The sequence below is a fragment of the Hemiscyllium ocellatum genome, chromosome 5 (assembly GCF_020745735.1).
Source record: "Hemiscyllium ocellatum isolate sHemOce1 chromosome 5, sHemOce1.pat.X.cur, whole genome shotgun sequence".
NCBI classification, from domain to species: domain Eukaryota; kingdom Metazoa; phylum Chordata; class Chondrichthyes; order Orectolobiformes; family Hemiscylliidae; genus Hemiscyllium; species Hemiscyllium ocellatum.
Genome location: NC_083405.1, coordinates 126,120,124 through 126,141,281, shown reverse-complemented (window position 1 = coordinate 126,141,281; position 21,158 = coordinate 126,120,124). Strand labels below are relative to the sequence as shown.

Here is a 21,158-nt window from a genome sequence, read left to right as displayed (position 1 = left end):
TCATTCAGATTGTTTGAAGAGGCGAACGCTTGCTTGTCTCATGTATTCAGATCTCAGATACCCTGATTCCCCTCTGTTCAGCAATTCCCCAAACAAATATTTGAAAAGTTAATGAGATGAGAACTTTGGAAACAAGTGCAAGTATAGTCCATTTGGCCCTTGTTCCTGCTACATCATTACTTTAGATCATTTTTTTATTCACTTGTGGGATATGGGTGTCGCTGGTTGAGCCAGAATCTATTTCCGATCCCTAGTTGCCCTTGAGAAGGTGGTGGTGAGCTGCCTCCTTGAACTACTGTAGTCCACCTGCTGTAGGTAGACCCACAATGCCATTAGGGAGGGAAGTGGTCATGGGTTTGGAAAACACTGGTCTAAGGATCTTGAGTGAATTTCTGCAGCGCATCTTGGAAATGGGACACACCACTGTTACTGGCGGGAGTGAATGCTTATCAAAGCACCCCACTTGATTGGCACCACATCCACAAATAGACATGGCCACTTCCAGTTAGAAGGACAAGGGCAGCAGATACATGGGAACACCATCACCTGTACTCCAAGACACTCACCATCCTGAGTTGGAAATATATCACCTTTCCTTCACTATCACAGGTCAAAATCCTTGAATATCCTCCCTAATGGCATTATGGGTCAACCTACAGGAGGTGGACTGCAGCACTTCAAGAAGGCAGCTCACCCCCCACCTTCCTAAGTGCACCAAAGTTCAGGCAATGAATGCCGACCCAGCCAGAGACAAGTGAAGTTTAAGAATCTAGGAATCAATTGATTTCCATCTTGAACGTTTTGTTACTGAGACTTTGCCACTCCCTGTGTGAAGAGATTTCTCTTTATCTCTGTCCTCAATGGCCTACCCCAAGAGAGTTAGCATGGAAGTGCTGAATACTTACAGTATAGAAGGAGGACATTCAGCCCATCCTGTCCGCACTGGCTGGCTAAGCAACCAAGTGCCTTTGCCCTCTGTTGTATCTCAGTACTTTTTCACCTGGATGCTGAAATCAAGCTGGAGGCCGGACAAGTTTAACCAAAGGTACATACAACTAGACCTGTGCCAAACTACATTAAAAGGATGCTTTATATATTTAAATTGTCCACTGTTTTGGACTCTGAGTCATTTGGTAAAGAGTATATTCAATCTGAAAATGTGTTGCTGGAAAAGCACAGCAGGTCAGGCAGCATCCAAGGAACAGGAGATCCGACGTTTCGGGCATAAGCCCTTCTTCAGGAATCCTGATTCCGAAGAAGGGCTTATGCCCGAAACGTCGAATCTCCTGTTCCTTGGATGCTGCCTGACCTGCTGCGCTTTTCCAGCAACACATTTTTCAGCTCTGATCTCCAGCATCTGCCGACCTCACTTTCTCCTTGAGTATATTCAATCTATCCAGTTTAGCAAGCAGCACCATGTAAAAGCACATGAGTTATGTCTTGAAATTGGTGTAGAGGAGTATGTTGAACTCCTAGGTCTCACGATCAATATTCAACCAGTTAGACTTGTCAGGAGCCTTGGTGAGACTGCACCTGTAATGCACAGTACGGGTCCCTATTTTCGAGAAACAGTTTTAGTGACATTGGATAGAGTGCAACAAACTGATAAATGGGAGATTGTAGCAATGGGAAAAGAGGAAGATCATCTCTGGACTGAGAGAGTGTGACGGGGTTTGTAAGGATAGATGTGAAGAGGAGAGGTTTTCATTTGGACAGAAGACCCAGACTAGTAGTCATCAATTCAGTCCCTTTTCATCAAATAAGGAATCCTGCAGGTAATTCTTAACTCCGAGAGTGATTGGTACGGGGGTATTGGCTACCACAGTGAGTCATTTAAACAGGTGTCATAGATGTGGTAAGCCACATAAGGAATGGGGAAGAAAGATTATTTTAAAATAAACCTGTGGGGTTGTGTTAAGACACACCTCAGGAGCAGCTGGCATCTAAACTCAGGTCTTCTGGCTCAGACATTACCACTGTGCCTCAAAAGCTCAAACGCTGATAGGGCTCGATGGATGAACAGTCATAGAGCCGTACAGCATAGAAACAGGCCCTTTGACCTCCCATGATTATGTGATCAACAAGCATCATGTACTGGAATTTCTTTATAGCCTACACTGTCCTGCTATCATAAGTGTCACAGAGTCATAGAGTCATAGAAATGTACAGCATGGAAACAGACCCTTCGGTCCAACCCGTCCATGCCGACCAGATATCCCAACCCAATCTAGTCCCACCTGCCAGCACCCAGCCCATATCCCTCCAAACCCATCCTATTCATATACCCATCCAAATGCCTCTTAAATGTTGCAATTGTACCAGCCTCCCCCACATCCTCTGGCAGCTTATTCCATACATGCACCACCTTCTGTGTGAAAAAGTTGCCCCGTAGGTGTCTTTTATATCTTTCCCCTCTCACCCTAAACCTATGCCCTTTAGTTCCAGACACCCTGACCCCAGGGGAAAGACTTTGCCTATTTATCCTATCCATGCCCCTCATGATCTTATAAACCTCTATAAGGTCACTCCTCAGCCTCCGACGCTCCTGGGAAAACAGCCCCAACCTGTTCAACCTCTCCCTATAGCTCAAATCCTCCAACCCTGGCAAAATCCTTGTAAATCTTTTCTGAACCCTTTCAAGTTTCATAACATCTTTCCGATAGGAAGGAGACCAGAATTGCACGCAATATTCCAACGTGTTGCTTCTTAAATGCTGAGAGTGTACTCCACCATGCTCTTGGGCAGCATGTCCCATATTTCTACCACTCTCTGGATGAAAACACTTTCTTTCTCAGATCTCCTTGAAACTATTTGCTCCTTACCTTAAACATATGCTGTCTGGACTTAGTCATACCTGCACTGGGGAAGGAGGGGGCTCACGTAGAACATAAACACCAATGGAGACCACTGGAGTTTGCATAGGTGGCTTTGCGATTGTATGTTAAACGCAGGTGAAAACCTGTCCCTGAGGGTGCACACAGGTGACTGGCAAGCCGGAGCCCTAGTAGAATACCGAGCGTAAAACCCAGAAACTTAATTTCAGAACTTACCACGAGGTTTCCAATGACCATCACCAGCATGAAGACCAGGATACACAGGGGCTGCCCAGCCACCTCCATACAATCCCACATGGTCTCGATCCACTCACCACACAGGACACGGAACACAATGAGGAACGAGTGGAAGAAGTCAGACATGTGCCAACGTGGAAGCTTACACTTGGTGGAGATTTTACAGACACATTCGGTGTATTTTTTGCCAAAGAGCTGCATTCCAACCACAGCAAAGATGAAGACAATGATGGCCAGGACAAGGGTCAAGTTGCCCAATGCACCCATCGAATTACCGATGATCTTAATTAACATGTTGAGGGTAGGCCATGATTTTGCCAGCTTGAAGACTCGGAGCTGTGAAGTAAATTGGAACAAAATAAATATCTTACATCAGACAAGGTAGAACCATAGAATAGAATCCTTACAGTGTGGAAACAGGCCATTCGGCCCAACAAGTCAGCACCAACCCTCCGAAGAGTAACCCACCCAGAGCCATTCCCTTACATTTACCCCTGACTAATGCACCTAACCTACACATCGCTGAACACTATGAGACAATTTAGCATGGCCAATTCACCCTAATCTGCACATCTTTGGACTGTGGGAGGAAACCCACACAGACACAGGGAGAATGTGTTAACTCCACACAGACAGTTGCCGAGGCTGGAATCAAACCCAGGTCCCTGGCGCTGTGAGGCAGCAGTGCTAACCACTGAGCCATCGTGCCACCCTAATTATTACAATGATTATAATAGTAATTATCACAATGAATGGGGGAAGTAGAAGAATGGTTAATTAATGTTTTCCAATGAACTAAAGCTCACAACATGTCAACAAGTCAACTGATAGCCTGAAGTCTATTGTCTTCTAATCAGATTGTATGTTACACTGCAAATATGTACATGAGCTTGTATTCATTGGACTGGGTGGTTCAAAAGTGAAAAGAAGAACATCAGGAAAAGGGCTGGAGTGGCCATTTGGCCCTTCATGCCTGCTCCTGGCCGACCTCTTATGTTCACTCTATTGACCTTAGTTACCAATAGAAACGTAGAATTTTATCGTCCAGAAGGAGTCCATTCTACCCATTGTATCTGTACTGGCTCCTGAAAGAGCTAAGCTCTCCAGCTGTATCTCCACAGCCCTCTAACTCCATCACTCACAAATATACCTTCAGCTGTCTTTTGGAAACTCCCATGGAGTCCGCCTCCACCAATCTCCCAGGCAACACATCCCAAATCCGAAACAACTCTCTGAGTAAAAAGGCTTTTCCTCATCTCACTCCTAGCTCCCTTGTTCACAATCTTGAAATTGTGACTCTGAGTTATGGCATACCAACTAGTGGGAAGAGAATATCCTTCTTTACTCATCAAAAATGTTCATCGTTTTGAGCACCTCAACAAAGTCACTTCTTAACCTTCTCTTAACCGAATAAGCCCAATTTCTCGAATCTTTCCTTATGTCTGGAATCCCTCATACCTGGTATTGGTCGAGTAAATCTCCTTTGCACTCCTTCCAGGACTTGGACATCCTTCCTTAAACAAGGTGCCCAGAACTAAACACAATACTCCAAATATGCTCTGATCAATGAATTGTAGAGGTGTAGCGTCAGTTCCTTGATTTTATACTGTGTGCCTCTATTTATAAACCCAAAGAGCCTATCAACATTCTTAACAACTGTTCTGAACTTGCCTAGACATCTTCAAAGAATCATATACATGAACCTTAAGGTCCCTCTGCTCCTGTACTCCTCACAGATGTACCATTGAGCCTGTATTCTCTCTCCATATTTCATTTACTAAAGTGCATTACCTCACATGTGCTCAATGATTGAATGCTCACAGCTCGCTGCCATAGAGAATTCCAAAGAATTCCAAATCCTGTGACGCAAGACATTTTTCCAAATCCCAGTTTGAAATGATATATCCTTATACTGAGTGATTCAAGATTCCCCACGCTGAGGGAGCCATTTCTTGGGCCTGTACTCTATTAAGATCCTTAAAACATTTAGAAATTCAGCACCTTTGAAAGACTCTTCATTGGAGAATATGCTGTCTCATATGATACAAACTAGCAAGGTCATCCAATGGTCAACCTGTGCTGAGATTGCTCATCTTCCTGGGATGACAGCAAAGATACAGTCATAGAGTCATAGAGTTCTCCAGCGTAGAGACAGGCCCTGAGGCCCCAACTGTCCATGCCGACAAAAATGGGCAAGAGTGAGGACTGCAGATACTGGAAGTCAGAGTCCAGATTAGAGTGGTGCTGGAAAAGCACAGCAGGTCAGGCAGCATCCGAGGAGCAGGACAATCGACATTTCGGGCAAGAGCCGACTAAAATGCTCAACCACGCTAACCCCATTTTCCTGCACTTGGCCCATATCCTACCAAAGCTTTCCTATTAGATTCCCTACAGTGTGGAAACAGGCCCTTCGGCCCAACCAGTCCAGACCAACTCTCCGAAGAGTAACCCACCCAGACCCATTTCCCTCTGACTAATGCACCTAACGCTATGGACAATTTAGCATGGCCAACACACCACCTGACCTGCACATCTTTGGACTGTGGGACGAAACTGGAGGAAACACATGCAGACTTAGGGAGAATGTGCAAACTCCACACAGACAGTCGCCCAGAGGCTGGAATCGAACCTAGGACTCTGGTGCTGTGAAGCAGCAGTGCTAATCATTGAGCCACCGTACCGCCCTATTCACGTATTTGTCCAAATGCCTTTAAAATATTGTTAATGTGCACGCTTTAACCACTTCCGCTGGCAGCTCATTCCATATACGTACCACGCTCTGTGTAAAAATGTTGCCCCTCAGCTTCTCCTTGATTATTTCCTCTTTAACCTTAAACTGTTACCCTCTAGTCCTTGGTTCCCCAACCCTGGGGAAAAGACTGAGTGTGTTCACCCTATCCCATGCCTTTCATGATCTTATACACTTCTATGCTCTAAAGGAAAAAGTTCCTAGCTTGTCCCTATAACTCAGACTTTGAGTCCTGGCAATATCCTTATAAATTTCTTCTGCACTCTTTCCAATTTAATAACTTCCTTCCTATAGCAAAGTGACCAAAATTGAACACAATACTCCAAGTGCGGCCTGTACAACAGTAACATAACTTCCCAACTTCTATAGTCAATTCTCTGACTGATGCAGCCAAAAGCCTTCTTCACTGCCCTGCCTACCTGTGACTCCACTTTCAGAGAACTGTGCACCTGAACTCCAAGGTCCCTCTGTTCCACTACACTCCTTAAGGCCCTATCATTCACCATGAAACTCCTACCTTTATTTGATTTGATGGTAATCTTCGCCTTAGCCCCACCCCCCCACCCCCCACACCACTGCCCCCCTCCCGCGACTCCTCCCACCCCCCTACCTCCCCCCCCCCCGACCAAAATGCAAGGCCAGTATTTATTACCCGTCCGAGGGAAGTTACAAGTCAGATCAGGGCAGGATGTTGGGTTTCCTTCCTTCGTTACCTGATTGGTTATTACAATAATTGACAGTAGTTACATGGTCATTATAAGGTCCATTTTTTACTCCAGACCTTTACTGAATCCAAATTTCACCATCTGCCATGATGAGATTTGAACCTCCCGAACATTGGCCTGGGATTCCAGATGACTAGTCCATTACCATGACATTACCAACCTCCCCATTCGTAAGTGGTCATTCTGCCCGACCTGTAATGCTAGCCTTTATTCTTCACCCTAACCTCTCCTCTTCTAAAATATTTCATTGCTACCCTCTGTTCCCTTCTCCCCCCTGATTACACAGTCACACAGCAAGAATCGGTCCAACTAGTCCATGACGACCACAATACCAAACTAAACTAATCCCACCTGCCTGCGCTTGGCCCACATCCCTCCAAACATTTCTTATTCAATTACTTACCTAAATGTCTTTCAAACATTGTAACTACACCCACATCCACCACTTCCACTGCAAATTCATTCACACATGAACCACTCTGTCTATAACATAATTGCCCCTCACGTCTTTCTTAAATCTTTCTCTTCTCGCCTTAAAAATATGCCCCCTCTTCTTAAATTTCCCCACCCTAGGGAAAATAACCCACTATTCACCTTACCTATACTCCTCATTCTTTTAGAAACCTCTATAAGGTTTACAGAGGTCACCTCTCTGTCTCACAGGCTTCAGTGAGAAATGTCCCAGTCTATCCAGCCTCTCCTTGTAACTCAAACCCTCCATTCCAGGCAACATCCGGGTAAATCCCCGCTGAACCCTCTCTAGCTTCATATTATCCTTCCTATAACAGGATGACCAGAACTGGACACAGTACTCCAGAGCAGGCCTCACCAATGCCTTGTACAACCTCAATTTTGATGCCCTGATTCCTCTACTCCAAGGTCTGAGCAATGAAGGCAAGCATGCCCTTCAGTGCTTCAACCACTCCCTAAGGGAGCGAGTTCCACATTCTCACTACACTCTGGTCAATAACGTTCCTTCTGAACTCCCCACTGAGGGATTAGCTCATATCAATGGCCTTTGGTTATGCACTTCTGTACAAGAGGAGATGCTCTCTGTATTCACTCTATTGCAACCTTTCATAGTTTTAAAGATCTCTATTCGATCATCTCTTGGTTTTTGCCTCTCAAGAGAAAAGAGCCTTGAATCTGCCATCAATCATTTGATATCTATACTCAAACAAAGGGTCAGTTGGACTCGAAACGTCAGCTTTTTTCTCTCCTTACAGATGCTGCCAGACCTGCTGAGATTTTCCAGCATTTTCTCTTTTTTGGTTTCAGATTCCAGCGTCCGCAGTAATTTGCTTTTATACTCAAACACTTCTGGTGTCATCTGTCAAATCTAAGCGGCCTTCTGTCCGGAGCCTCGGTTATAATATGGTGACCTAAAATGCAGACAGTATAACTCACACCCATACTCCTTCCAACTATTGTTCATCTTCACATTCAAGGAGAAAAGAAAACTGGAAGGCTAAAAGACTCCTGAACTCTATTTTCTCCACAGATCATGGTAACTGGCATAATATTGCATCTAGCTGAAAATGTGTTGCTGGAAAAGCGCAGCAGGTCAAGCAGCATCCAAGAAGTAGGAGAATCGACGTTTCAGGCACTTCTTCAGGCTCATGCCCGAAACGTCGGTTCTCCTGCTCCTTGGATGCTGCCTGACCTGCTGTGCTTTTCCAGCAACACATTTTCAGCCCTGACCTCCAGCATCTGCAGTCCTCACTTTCTCCTATAATATTGCATCAACACAAGTGTTGATCAGAACATGGTTCCAACATTAGTCTGAGTAACAAGTGAGGTCTGCAGATGCTGGAGGTCAAGGCTCTGGCCCGAAACGTCGAATTTCCTGTTCCTCGGATGCTGCCTGACCTGCTGTGCTTTGACCAGCAACACATTTTCAGCTCCAACATTACTCCACTGGGTTTACTAGTTGTAAAAGTAGCCATTTGGCAGCACAGACTGTAAGCATTGCTGAAAGAAAACATTTTACTGAAGATTTCTGGCTTCATCAGGACAATTTACAAGAATACCAATTCAAATGCAAAACGAGACGAGAGTGCTAATTGGTTAGGACTTTTCCAATATAAGGAAGATGGGAGATTGACCATGACTTGACCAGAACAGACTGTACCACATAATTTCAACCACGATGACCATTACATGCAGCAGCAGAATCAGGCCATTCAGCCCATCGAGACTGCTCTGCCATTCAGTCATGGCTGATATATTTCTCAACCCCATTCTCCTGCCTTCTCCCTATACCCCTTGATCCCCAAACAACTAATCAAAAATCTGTCTATCTCCATCTTAAATACACTCAATGACTTGGGCCTCTGCAGCTCTCTGCAGCAATGAGTTCCACAGAGTCACCAACCTCTGGCTGAAGAAATCCCTCATCACGTCAGTTCGAAAGGGTCTGAGAACATAGATTGCAGAACAATACGGGCTCTTCAGCCTTTGGTGTTGTGCCAGTCTTTGATCCTACTCTAAGAGTAAACCAACTGACTTACCCTTCATTTTGCTATCATCCATGTACCTATGCAAGAGTCACTTTAATAGCCCTAATGTCTCTGACTCTACTATCACTGCTGACAGTGTATTTCACACACCCACCACTCTTTGTGTAAAGAACCCACCTCTGAGATCTCCTCTGAACCTTCCTCTAATCACCTTATAATTATGCCCACTCGAGATAGCTGTTTCCACCCTGGGAAAAAGTCTCCGTCTATCCATCCTATCTGTGTCTCTCAAGCACACCTCTATCAAGTCACTGCTCATCCTTCTTCACTCCAATGAGAAAATCCTTAGCTCCCTCAACCTTTCTTCATCAAACATGCCCTCTAGTCCAGGCAGCACCCTGGTAAATCTCCTCTGCATAATCTCTAAAGCTTCCACATCCTTCTTATAATGAGGCGACCAGAACTGAACACAATATTCCAAGTGTGGTCTAACCCAGGCTTTAGAGAGCTGCAGCATAACATTTCAACTCTTAAACTCAACCCTCCAGCTAATGAAAGCCAACACACCATACGCGTTCTTAACAAACTTATCAACTCGATAAAGCAATTCACCACCAACCCCACCACCCTGTGGCCAAACACTTCAACACCTCCTCTCACTCCCCCAAGGGCATCCAAGTCCTGGGCCTCCTCCACCACCAAATCCAAGCCACCTGACCCCTGAAGAAAGAATGCCCCATCTTCCACCTTGGGACTCACTAACCACATGGGATCAATGTGGATTTCACCAGTTTCCTCATCTCTCCTCCCCCCACCTCATCCCAGATCCAACCCACCAACTGGGCACTGCCCTCTTGACCTGTCCTGCCTGTCCATCTTCCTTCCCACCTATCTGCTCCACCCTCTGCTCTGACTTATTGCCTTCACCCTCCATCTTCATCTAACTATAGCCTTCCCAGCTACCTTCGTCCAAGCCCAACCCCCCCCCCCATTTATCTCTCAGCCCCCTCCACACACACCCCACCCCCTCACATTCCTGATGAAGAGCTTATGCCGGAAACGTCAACTCTCCTGCTCCTTTGATGCTGCCTGACCGGCTGTGCTTTTCCAGCACCACACTCTCGACTCTGAGCTCCAGCATCTGCAGTCCTCACTTTCTCCTGGTGGGCTGAATGGCCTACTCCTGCCCCTAACATTGATGACCTTTTGACCTGGAGCATGCTGCCTGTGGGGACAGTGGGAGCAGAGAGGCTCTACAATTTCAAAATTAAATTGAGTGGGGCACTTGAGTAAACCAAACTAACAAGGCCACTGGAATAGAGTGGGGATGTCTTTGCCTCCATAAGTAGACCCCCATTTTGGTATCGGTCCTGTCGGTTCTCTCTCACAGTTTATGCATTTCTGTCTAACTCACTGATCTACTGTTATTCACCCACTTTTGTTTAGATTAGATTACTTATAATGTGGAAACAGGCCCTTTGACCCAACAAGTCCACATCGACCCTCCGAAGAGCAACCCACCCAGACCCATTCCTCTACATTTATCCCTTCACCTAACACTACGGGCAACTTAGCATGGCCAACTCACCTGACATATACATTTTTGGACAATGGGAGGAAACCCACGCAGACGTGGGGAGAATATACAAACTCCAAACAGACAGTTGCCTGAGGCGGGAATTGAACCCGGGTCCCTGGCGCTGTGAGGTAGTAGTGCTAACCACTGTGCTACCGTTCTCCCCACAGAATGACACAGGAACAGGCCCTTCAGCCCACCATGTCTGTACCTACCATGATGTCATTGTAAACTAACCCCATCTGCCTACACATGGTTCATATCCCTGTATTCCCTGTCTCTCTAAATGCCTCCTAAATATTGCTCTCTGCTTTTACCACCTCCCCTGGCAGCACGTTCCAGGCACCTATTACCTTCTGTTTAAACAAACCTGCCTCATATCTCACCCTTAAACCTTTCCCTACTCTCACCTTAGATCTATGCTCCCTTGTATTTGACATTTCCACTCTGGGGAAAAGACTCCAACTATCCATCCTCTCCATGCCTCTCATAATTTAACATATTTCAATCAGGTTATCCCTCAGTCTCCAAAGCACTAGTGATAGCAATCCATAATGTATTCCAATGTTCCACTATTGGCATTGGATAACTCCTGCCATCCCATCATTACTTCCCAACACCAGCCTCCAACAGCGCCTGATCACATAGCCTGTAACAAATCAGGAGTTGCAACAATCCACCTCCAGCTATGACAGGTAACTAGATTCTTGTCTGATTTGCGTGGTCCATAGCCCCAGAATAAATGACACTTTATTTTGAATGGTTCAAACATTGGGTGACAAGAGGTTAACATCGATGATTCATTTGAATGGGATGAGAGAGGTTATGCAGATGAATTTTTAAAAAAGTAAAATTATGCATCTATTTAAATGCTGTGAAATGGCCACAAACAGGTTCAAAGGCAAAATCACCAATTGATATGTTAGTTGTTATTATCAGATGCATAATTGTGTATTCTATAAACACCATAAACAACATTAAAAGGTGAATCAGTCTGTTATAGACTGACATGAGGTCTGTGCTGACAGGTCTTTGAAATGGGTTGCAGCTATGAACTAAATCAGCTTCCTCTGAGCAGAGAGGATTCTGACATTCTGAGGAAGGTAGGAGGGGTTGGTAACATTTGCCAAATCTGCCTGCACCACCCCCCACTCTCCCCCTTCCCCACCCAGCCTGCACCCCCACACCTCTCCCCTTCCCAACCCAGCCTGCACCACCCTCCACCTCTCCCCCTCCCCACCAGCCTGCACCACCCCCCACTCTTCCCCTCCCCACCCAGCCTGCATCCCCACACCTCTCCCCTTCCCAACCCAGCCTGCACCACCCTCCACCTCTCCCCCTCCCCACCAGCCTGCACCACCCCCCACTCTTCCCCTCCCCACCCAGCCTGCATCCCCACACCTCTCCCCTTCCCAACCCAGCCTGCACCACCCTCCACCTCTCCCCCTCCCCACCAGCCTGCACCACCCTCCACCTCTCCCCCTCCCCACCAGCCAGCACACACCCCACACCTCTCCCACTCCTCACCTACCTGCATCACCCCCACACCTCTCCACCTCCCCACCAGGCTGTGCCCCCCACACTTCTTCCCCCTCCCCACCAGCCTGCACTCCCCTCCACACCTCTCCCCCTCCATACTGGCCTGCGCTCCCCCCCCCCCACCTCTCCCCCTCCCCACATACTTGCATCCCCCTCTCACCATTCCCCTCCCCCCATCAGCCTGCAACCTGCCCAACTCTCCACTCCCCCATCAGCCTGCACACGCCCACCTTTCCCCCTCCTCACCAGCCTGCACCATTCCCACCTCTCCCCCTCCTCCATCAGCCTGCACCAACCCCCACCTCTCCCCCTCCTCACCAGCCTGCACCATCCCCACCTCTCCCCCTCCTCACCAGCCTGCACCATCCCCACCTCTCCCCCTCCTCACCAGCCTGCACCATCCCCACCTCTCCCCCTCCTCACATACCTGCACCCACCCTCATCTCTCCCCCTTCCCACTGGCCTGCATCCCTCCCATACCTCTCCTTTCCCCATCAGCTTGCACCACCTCCACCTCTCCCCCTCCTCACCAGCCTGCACCATTCCCCTCCTCACATACCTGCACCCGCCTAGACCTCTCCCCCTCCCCACCGGCCTGCACTTTTTCTAAGTGCACTACTATAACATCTTTAATAATAAATTCTAATATCTTCCATATTCCAGATGGTAAGTTAAATGATCTGTAACTTCTTGCTTTCTATCTCCAAAACTTTTTGAATAGAAAAGTTACATTCATTATTTTCCAAACTAATGGAATCTTGTAAGTCAGTTTGGAAAATTTAAACCAATGCATCAAATATCTCAGTAATTCTAAGACCGAAGGATGAAGTCCGTTGGGAACCTGGTTTTGTCAGCACATGGAGTCATTGAGATGTACAGCATGGAAATAGACCCTTCGATCCAACTCGTCCATACTGACCAGTTATCCTAAATTAATCTAATCCCATTTGCCTTAGGTGAGAAAGGTGCCCCTCAGGTCACTTTTAAATCTTTCCCCTCTCACCTTAAACCCATGCCATATAGCTTTGGACTCCCCTATCCCAGAGAAACACCTTGGCTATTCATGCTATCCCTGCAATGCTCAAACAATTTGTTCAGTACCTCATCCTGGTGATTATAATTTTCTTGAGTTCCTCTCTCCCTGCCATAAGGTTATTTCTGAAAGTCACAGAGTAATACAGCACAGAAAAGTCTTTTCAGCCCATTGAGTCTGTGCTGCTCTATCAACATTATATTCACATTTGGTCCATAGCCTCTAATGTTATGGCACTACACTCACCATCCGGTGGCGCAGGGTTAGCATTGCTGCCTCACAGCACCAGGGTCCCAGGTTCAATTCCAGCAACTGTCTATGTGGAGTTTGAACATTCTCCCTGTGTCTGTGTGACTTTCCTTGGGGTGTTCCTATTTCATCCCACAGCCTAAAGATGTGCAGGTCAGGTAGACTGGCTGTGCCAAACTGCCTGTACTGTGCAGGCTAGGTGGATGGGCCATGGGAAACGCAAGGGTATGGTAGGGGTGTTTTTTTCTGGATGAGAGGTTCAGTGTGGACCCAATGGGGCAACTGGCCTGCTTCCACACCATAGGGATTCTAGTCAACATCTTTCAAAGGCTCCAAAGTTTCCATCCTCAACTTCCCTCCCAGACAATGCATTATGGATTCCCATCATCCATTGAGTGAAAGATATATTTTCCTCACATCCCTCCAAACTTCCTGCCTTTTACTTTAATATTATTGACCCTCATTATTGACTCTTCAATTAAAGGATACAGCTGTTTACTACCCACCCCTCTCTTAACCTTAGAAACACCTATCAGGTCTTCCTTCCTAGCCTTCAGCTGGGGGTGATAGTCCAGTGGTATTATCGCTAGACCATGCATCTAGAAAACTCAGCCAGGGGATCCGGGTTCAAGTCTTATCCCAGTAGATGGTGGAATTTGAATTTTAAGAATCTACTGATGACCATGAAACTATTGTTGATTGTCAGAAAAACTCATCTGGTTTGCTAATGTTCTTCAGGTAAGGAAACCATTCTCGCCTGGTCTGGCCTACATGTGACTCCAGACCCACAGCAATGTGGTTGACTCTCAACTGCCCTCAGAAGTTGCTTAGTAAGTCACTCAGTTGAAGGACAGCTAGGGATGAGCAGTAAATGCTGACCAGTCCGCGATGCCCACAAGCGAATTTAAAAAGGTCCTCCACTCCAAAGAAAACAATTTGAGTTTATCCGGCCTCTCTTCAGAGCGACAGTGCTCCGTCCCAGGCAACATCCTGGTGAATTTCCTCAGCACCCCGTCCATTGGAATCACGCCCTTCCTATCGTGTGGGGAGCAGTACACATTACTCCAGCTGTGCCCTCACCAAAGCTCTGTACAGCTCCAACATAACTTCTGAGGAAGGTCACTGGACCCAAAATCTGGCTTCTCTCCACAGATGCTGCCAGACCTGCTGAGCTTTTCCAGGAATTGCTATTTTTGTTTCTGATTTCCAGCATCCGCAGTTCTTTCAGTACTTTTTCCCAACACAACCTCCCCTTTTCTTACATACTATGCCATGACTGATAAAGCCAAGTGTCTCGTAAGCCTTCTTAACTACCCTATTCACCTGCCCTGTTGCCTTCAGGGATCTGTGGACAAGCATCCCAAAATCCTTGTTTTCCTCCGAGCTTGCCAATCATTGAGTACTCCTTTGTCTTGTGACATCATCCAAAGTGCATCACCCTCATGTGTAGCAGGGTTAACTTCCTTCTGCCAGTGATCTGTCCATCTGAGCTATCCATCTTTATCTTTCTGTAACCTAAGACCTTCTTCCTCACTGTCAGCATTCAGCCAATCTCAGTTAGCTTGCAATGCCAAAGCATACATGGCTTTGAGCTAAGTGGGGCAAATGGGATTAGAGTAGTTCATAGGATCCGTACAGTGTGGAAAAAGGCCCTTCAGCCCAACAAGTCCAGACCGACCCTCTGAAGATTAACCCACCCAGATCCATTCCCCTATTACTCTACATTTACCCCTGACTAATGCACCTAACCTACACATCCCTGAACACTGTGGGCAATTTCCCATGGCCAATTCACCCTAACCTTCACCTCATGGGAGGAAAGCGGAGCACCCGGAAGAAAACCACGCAGACACAGGGACAATGTACAAACTCCACACTGACAATTGCCAGAGGCTGGAATCGAACCCGGGTGCCCGTCGCTGTGAGGCAGCAGTGCTAACCACTGAGCCATTGTGCTGCCTCGGGTGTCTGTCTTTGGTCAGCACAGACTTGATGGGCCGAATGGCTTTCATTCGGTGCTGTACATCTCCCCAGGTCTCTGAGGAGAGCAAAGCTGCACCCAATACTGCAGGTGTGCTCTCACCAGGGCCCTGTACAATCGCAGCAAGACGTCTCTGTTCCTGGACTCAATCTCTCTCACTATAAAAGCCGACATGTCACTTGTCTTCTTCACCACCTGCTGCTTGCCTTCAGCGACTGATGCCTAAGGACACGCAGGTCTCATTATACCTCCTCCTTTGTCAATCCATTGTCATTCAGATACAGTCGGTTCTGCTCTAACACTTGTTTCATCTGCGCTATTGAAGAATTTAGACCATTGTTTATAGAACACAAACTTTCCTGACCTGTATTGGCTATAGTGCAATTCCAGCCCCACTCATTTATAACGTGAGATTACAACTATTGCATTACATCAGAACAGATTGTAACATTCATACAACACAGTGTGGAAGCAGGCCATTCGGCCCATCAAGTCCACACCAACCCTCTGAAGGACATCCTACCCATTCCCTTTGTGTTTCCCATGGCCAACCCACCTAACCTGCACATCTTAAGACTGTGGGATGAAACCAGAGTATCTGAAAGAGACCCAGCCAGACACTAAGAGAACATGCAAACTCTGCAGAGACAGTTGCCCAAGGGTGGACTCGAATCCAGGTTCCTGGTGCTATGAGTTCTTGGTGCTAACCACTGAGCCACCTATTCTGTCTGCCTGTTCTTTTGCTACTAATGTGGATACCCTCACAATGGTCTGCATTATACCACATCTATACAAGGTCATCGTGTGAGAACAGAAAGAATCCAAAGACAGTACCAGACGGAAGGATCGCAACACGGACAGACCATCGACTCTGGCTAGGCCCAGCTCAATCAAGCTCAGACACACGATGATGCTATCGAATATGTTCCAACCCTGCTGGAAATAGTGGTACGGATCCAAGGCAAGGATTTTCAAGACCATCTCAGCTGTGAAAATGGCTGTAAAGACCTGCAGAAGACAGGAGGTTCAGAGAGGTGACTTACAACAGACAAGATCTCATACACCGTCCATCCCAACCCCACCTCCACCCCCACCTCCCATCATCCCATCATGCCCCCTTGCCTCCTGGGGATGAGTCCCAGCCTGAGTGGACTATCTTTAGATGGCAAACAGGAGGTGGTGTATAATTAGACAGTATGCTGAGCACAGCCTCCTGCTGAGCCCTCCCAGCTCCACAAACTTCCCCGTCTTTGTTTCTCAAGCCAACGGAGTCTCGCTCACTCTCGTTTCTATCGACAACAATTATCTCCAAGGAACAAGAAGGAAACTCAAAGCTGAGCAGTCAGACTAAATATTTACTGCTCATGCTGTGATCCTCCTGCCAATCAAGGAGGAATTAACTCCCACAACATCTCAGTAATCTTGGGTTTACTGAACAGGGTAGGAAAGGAACACACTGACACATGCATGCACACATAGACATGCACACACATTCAGGCACACACATAGACAAACTGACACATACAGACAATCAAATACAGACACACACACACATAGACAAACTGACACATACAGACTCACATAGACAAACTGACATACACAGACATGCAAATACAGACACACACACACACATAGACAAACTGACACATACAGACATGCAAACACAGACACACACACATAGACAAACTGACATACACAGATATGCAAATACAGACACACACACAGACACACATACATAGACAAACTGACACATACAGACTTGCAAATGCAGACACACACACACAGACAAGCAAACACAGGCATATACACCCATGCACATACACACAGTCATGCACATTTCAATACATACACACACACATGCACACTCACACAGACACACGCACAAATTCACAGAGACACACAGAACATACAAGCACACACAGATACAGGCACACACACATACACACACACATTCACAAAGGCAAAGATATACGCACATAGATACATACGCCCTCAATCTGCAACAGCTTCGCCACATCACAGAACGGTTACTTTGCTGAAGGAGGCCAGTCAGCCCATCAGTTTATTACAGGAGCTGATATCCTCCCTCTGCCCCATATCCCTGTGCATCAATTTCCATCCAAATAGCTATCCAATACCGCTCTTGAATGCTTCAGTTGAACCTGCCTCCATCACATTTCCAGGCAGTATATTCCACATCCTAACTACTCGTTGGGTGGAAAAACCTTTTCTCACATCACCCTTGTTCCGTTTGCACACGGTTTAAATCCACACCCTCTCATTCTTGCTCCTTTTACGACTGGGAGCAACTTCTCCCTGTCTACTCCATTCAGCCCGCTCATGATTTTGATAACCTCGATTAGATTTTCTCTCAGCCTTTTTCTTTCCAGGGAAACCAGTCCCAAACTCTTCGGTCTGTCCGCACGATTAAGGGGAATGGCACGGGGAAAGGGAGTGGGGAAGCTAAGAGCCACAGTGTGGTCCTTGCTATCAACTTCCTCATTGTTACCCTCAGCACATCTCTACGCCAGAGCCCTTCCCAACAGCACATGGTGTTGGAGATGGTGTTTCAGCCTGGATAGAGAACTGGCTCATGGGCAGGAAACAGCGAGTGGAGATAAAAGGTTCTTTCTCATGTTGGCAACCCATGACCAGTGCGATCAGTGCTGGGACCACAACTGTTTACTACTGGAGGAAGGAGGTGAAGGTACTGTAGCCAAATTTGAAGACCATACTAAAACAGGGGGAAAGTTAGATTGTGAGAGGAACTCAAGCAATTTACTGAGGTTAAGTAATCGGGGAGTGTCATGTGGGAAAATGAGAAGTTGTTCATTTTGTACGGGAGAACACAATAACAGATTATTTAAAAGGAGACAAACTGCAGAAAGCTGGGGCGTAACTTATGTATAAAACACAGACAGCCAGCACCCAGGCACAGCAGGTAATCTACTGCTCCTCGGATGCTGCCTGAACTGCTGTGCTTTTCCAGCACCACTCTAATCTAAATCAGGAAGGCTAAAGGAATGGTGGTCCTTACTTCAAGTATAAAATTAGGGAAGTTTTTACTGCAGCTGCACAAGGTGCTGGGGAGACCACATCCGGAGCACTGCGAGCAGTTTTGCTCCCTTTGTTTACGGAAAGATATTATTTCACGGGAGGCAATCCAAATCAGGATGGTCACAGATGCAGAGGGATTGTCTTATGAGCAAAGGCTAAATAGGTTGGGACTTTACTCACTGGAGCTTTGAGGACTGAGAAGCGATCTCATTGAAACATAGAGGATTCCTACAGGGTGTAACAGGGTCAATGCTGAGAGGAAGATACCCCTCATGGGAGAGTCCAGGACCAGAGGGTACAGTCTCAGAATAAAGGGCACCAATTTAAGACTGAGATGAGGAGGAATTTCTTCTCTCAGAGGGTTGTGAGTCTTTGGAACTCCTTGCCACAGAGAGCGGGAGGGGCAGAGTCCTTGTGCATACTTAGGATAGGCTGTGACAGATAGGTTCTTGATCAGTCAGGGAATTAAGGCTTACAGGGAAAGGGCAGGAAAATGGACATGAGGAATGTTGCAACAGCTATGATCCAATTGAATAGCAGAGTGGGCTAGAGGGGCCAAACAACCTACTCCTGTCCCACTTCTGATGGTCTTACGGTATTTTAGCTTTGTCCTCCATCCTGGAGGTCCAGAGGCTGCTGTACCTGCAAGAACCCGGTGTTACCACATTCAACCCCTGCCAGCCTCTGGTTGGCCAGCAGCTCCAAGCATGAGGGACGTTGGATCTAGGGGTCCTCAGTTGGGTGGAAGGCCCACTGGTGTCCACTTAAGTGCCTGTGGAGCTGAGTGTGTGTGTCTCGGCTCCTTAGCAGGCAGCTCATAAGGCACCTGCCAAACCCAGAACTTCCACCGATATGAACACAGGCACACACCATTTGATACACAAACAGACACACACGGAATGGCACAGTGCCTCAGTGGTTAGCACTGCTGCATCACAGTGCCAGGGACCCGAGTTCAATTCCATCTTCTTGTGCATTCTCCCCATGTCTGTGTGGGTTTCCTCCAGGTGCTCCAGGTTCCTCCTTCAGCCCAAAGATGTGCAGTTTAAGTGGTTGAGTTGTGGGAAATGCAGGTTTGTAGGGATAGGGGAGGGGATGTGTCAGGGTGGGATGTTCTTCAGAGGAAGGGTGTGGACTCAATGGACCGAATGGCCTACTTCTACACTGTAGGGATTCTATGAAATACAGACAGGCACACACCATTATACACAGACAGACAATCATAGACACGCATACACACACACAGGGTAAAAACAAGGACTGCAGATGCTGGAAACCAGAGTCTAGGTTAGAGTGGTGCTGGAAAAGCACAGCAGGTCAGGCAGCATCCAAGGAGCAGGAAAATTGACATTTCGGGCAAAAGCCCTTCATCAGGAATAGAGGCAGGAAGCCTGCAGACCTCTATTCCTGATGGGCTTTTGCCCGAAACATCAGTTTTCCTGCTCCTCAGATGCTGCCTGACCTGCTGTGCTTTTCCAGCACCACTCTAATCCACACACACACGTACACTTACACAATCATGCAGACAGACAGACAGACAGACACACACACACAAAATACACTATTATAGACACACACGCACACACGTATACCATCTTCCTCTCTCTCTTTCGCACTCATGCAGACATGTGCAAAGTCTCACACACGCATCATCACACACAGAAATACATACAGTAACGTACATATTGGTCTACCTCCTGCATGTGGACTGCAGCAGACTCAGAAGGCAGCTCACCACCACCTTGTTAAAGAATGAGAAGGTATAGATTTAAAGTGACGTGCAAGCGAGGCAAGGGTGTTGTGAGCTTTTCTTTTACACAATGAGCATTTAGGGGACAGAATACACTGCCTGGAAACGTTCTGGAAGCAGGTTCAACTGAAGCATTCGAGAGGGGCATCGGATGATCATTTGGATGGATAGAGTGTGCTGGGGATATGGAGAAAAGGCAGGAGCTTGGCACGAGATAATGATGCTTGTTTGAAGAGCTGGCACAGGCAGAATGGGCTGAAAGGCCTCCTTTTGCACTGCTCTGTGATCCTCTGGGGCAACTGGGGCTGGGCAACAAGTGTTGGCTCCTTCAACAACACCCATATGCCAACAGTCAGATGGTGTAAGGGTAGGAGTCAGCTCACCTCCCGACTCCCCACATTCTGTCGTCTACAAGGCCCAAGTCAGGAATGTGATGGAATACTCCCCACTTGCCAGGACAGGTGCAGCTCCAACAACACTCAAAAAGCCTGACACCATCCAGAACAAAGCAGTCTGCTAGATTGGCACCACCTTCCAGTTACACTGCCTTCACCATTGGCATCCAGTGGCAGCAGTTTCTACCATGTGCAAGTGACATTACGACATCTGACCAAGGCTATTCCGACAGCACCTTCCAGAATCACAATCTCTACCGCCTGGACGGACAAAGGCAGCAGATACATGGGAGCACCAGCATTGGCGAGTTCCCCTTCAGTCACACACCCATACCAAGTTGGAGGGATACAGCTGACCCTTCACTGTTGCTCGGGTGAAAAGTCTGGAGCTCCCACCCTCAGTCCAGGACCCCAAGCACTGCAGCAATTACAGAACGCAGCTCCGCATGACCTTCTCCACGGCAACGGCCCAGCCAACGATGCCCATGTTGCAATAATGAACAAGATAAAGTGGGATGGTGCACAGTGATAAACATTGACATAGACATGCCGAGCTGAATGGTTGCTGTCTGCA

General features: G+C 47.2%; 1 protein-coding gene across 1 annotated transcript in view; it reads right to left on the bottom strand.

Moving 5' to 3' along the window:
- The window catches only part of scn5lab (sodium channel, voltage gated, type V-like, alpha b), a 367,399-nt gene that overhangs the window by 186,235 nt on the left and 160,006 nt on the right, over positions 1-21,158 (bottom strand). Inside the window, exons 15-16 of the mRNA XM_060825166.1 lie at positions 16,217-16,390; positions 3,051-3,407 (exon numbers count right to left, since the gene is read on the bottom strand). Coding sequence (XP_060681149.1) covers positions 3,051-3,407; positions 16,217-16,390 — 531 coding nt within the window. The remainder of the gene's footprint in view (positions 1-3,050; positions 3,408-16,216; positions 16,391-21,158) is intronic.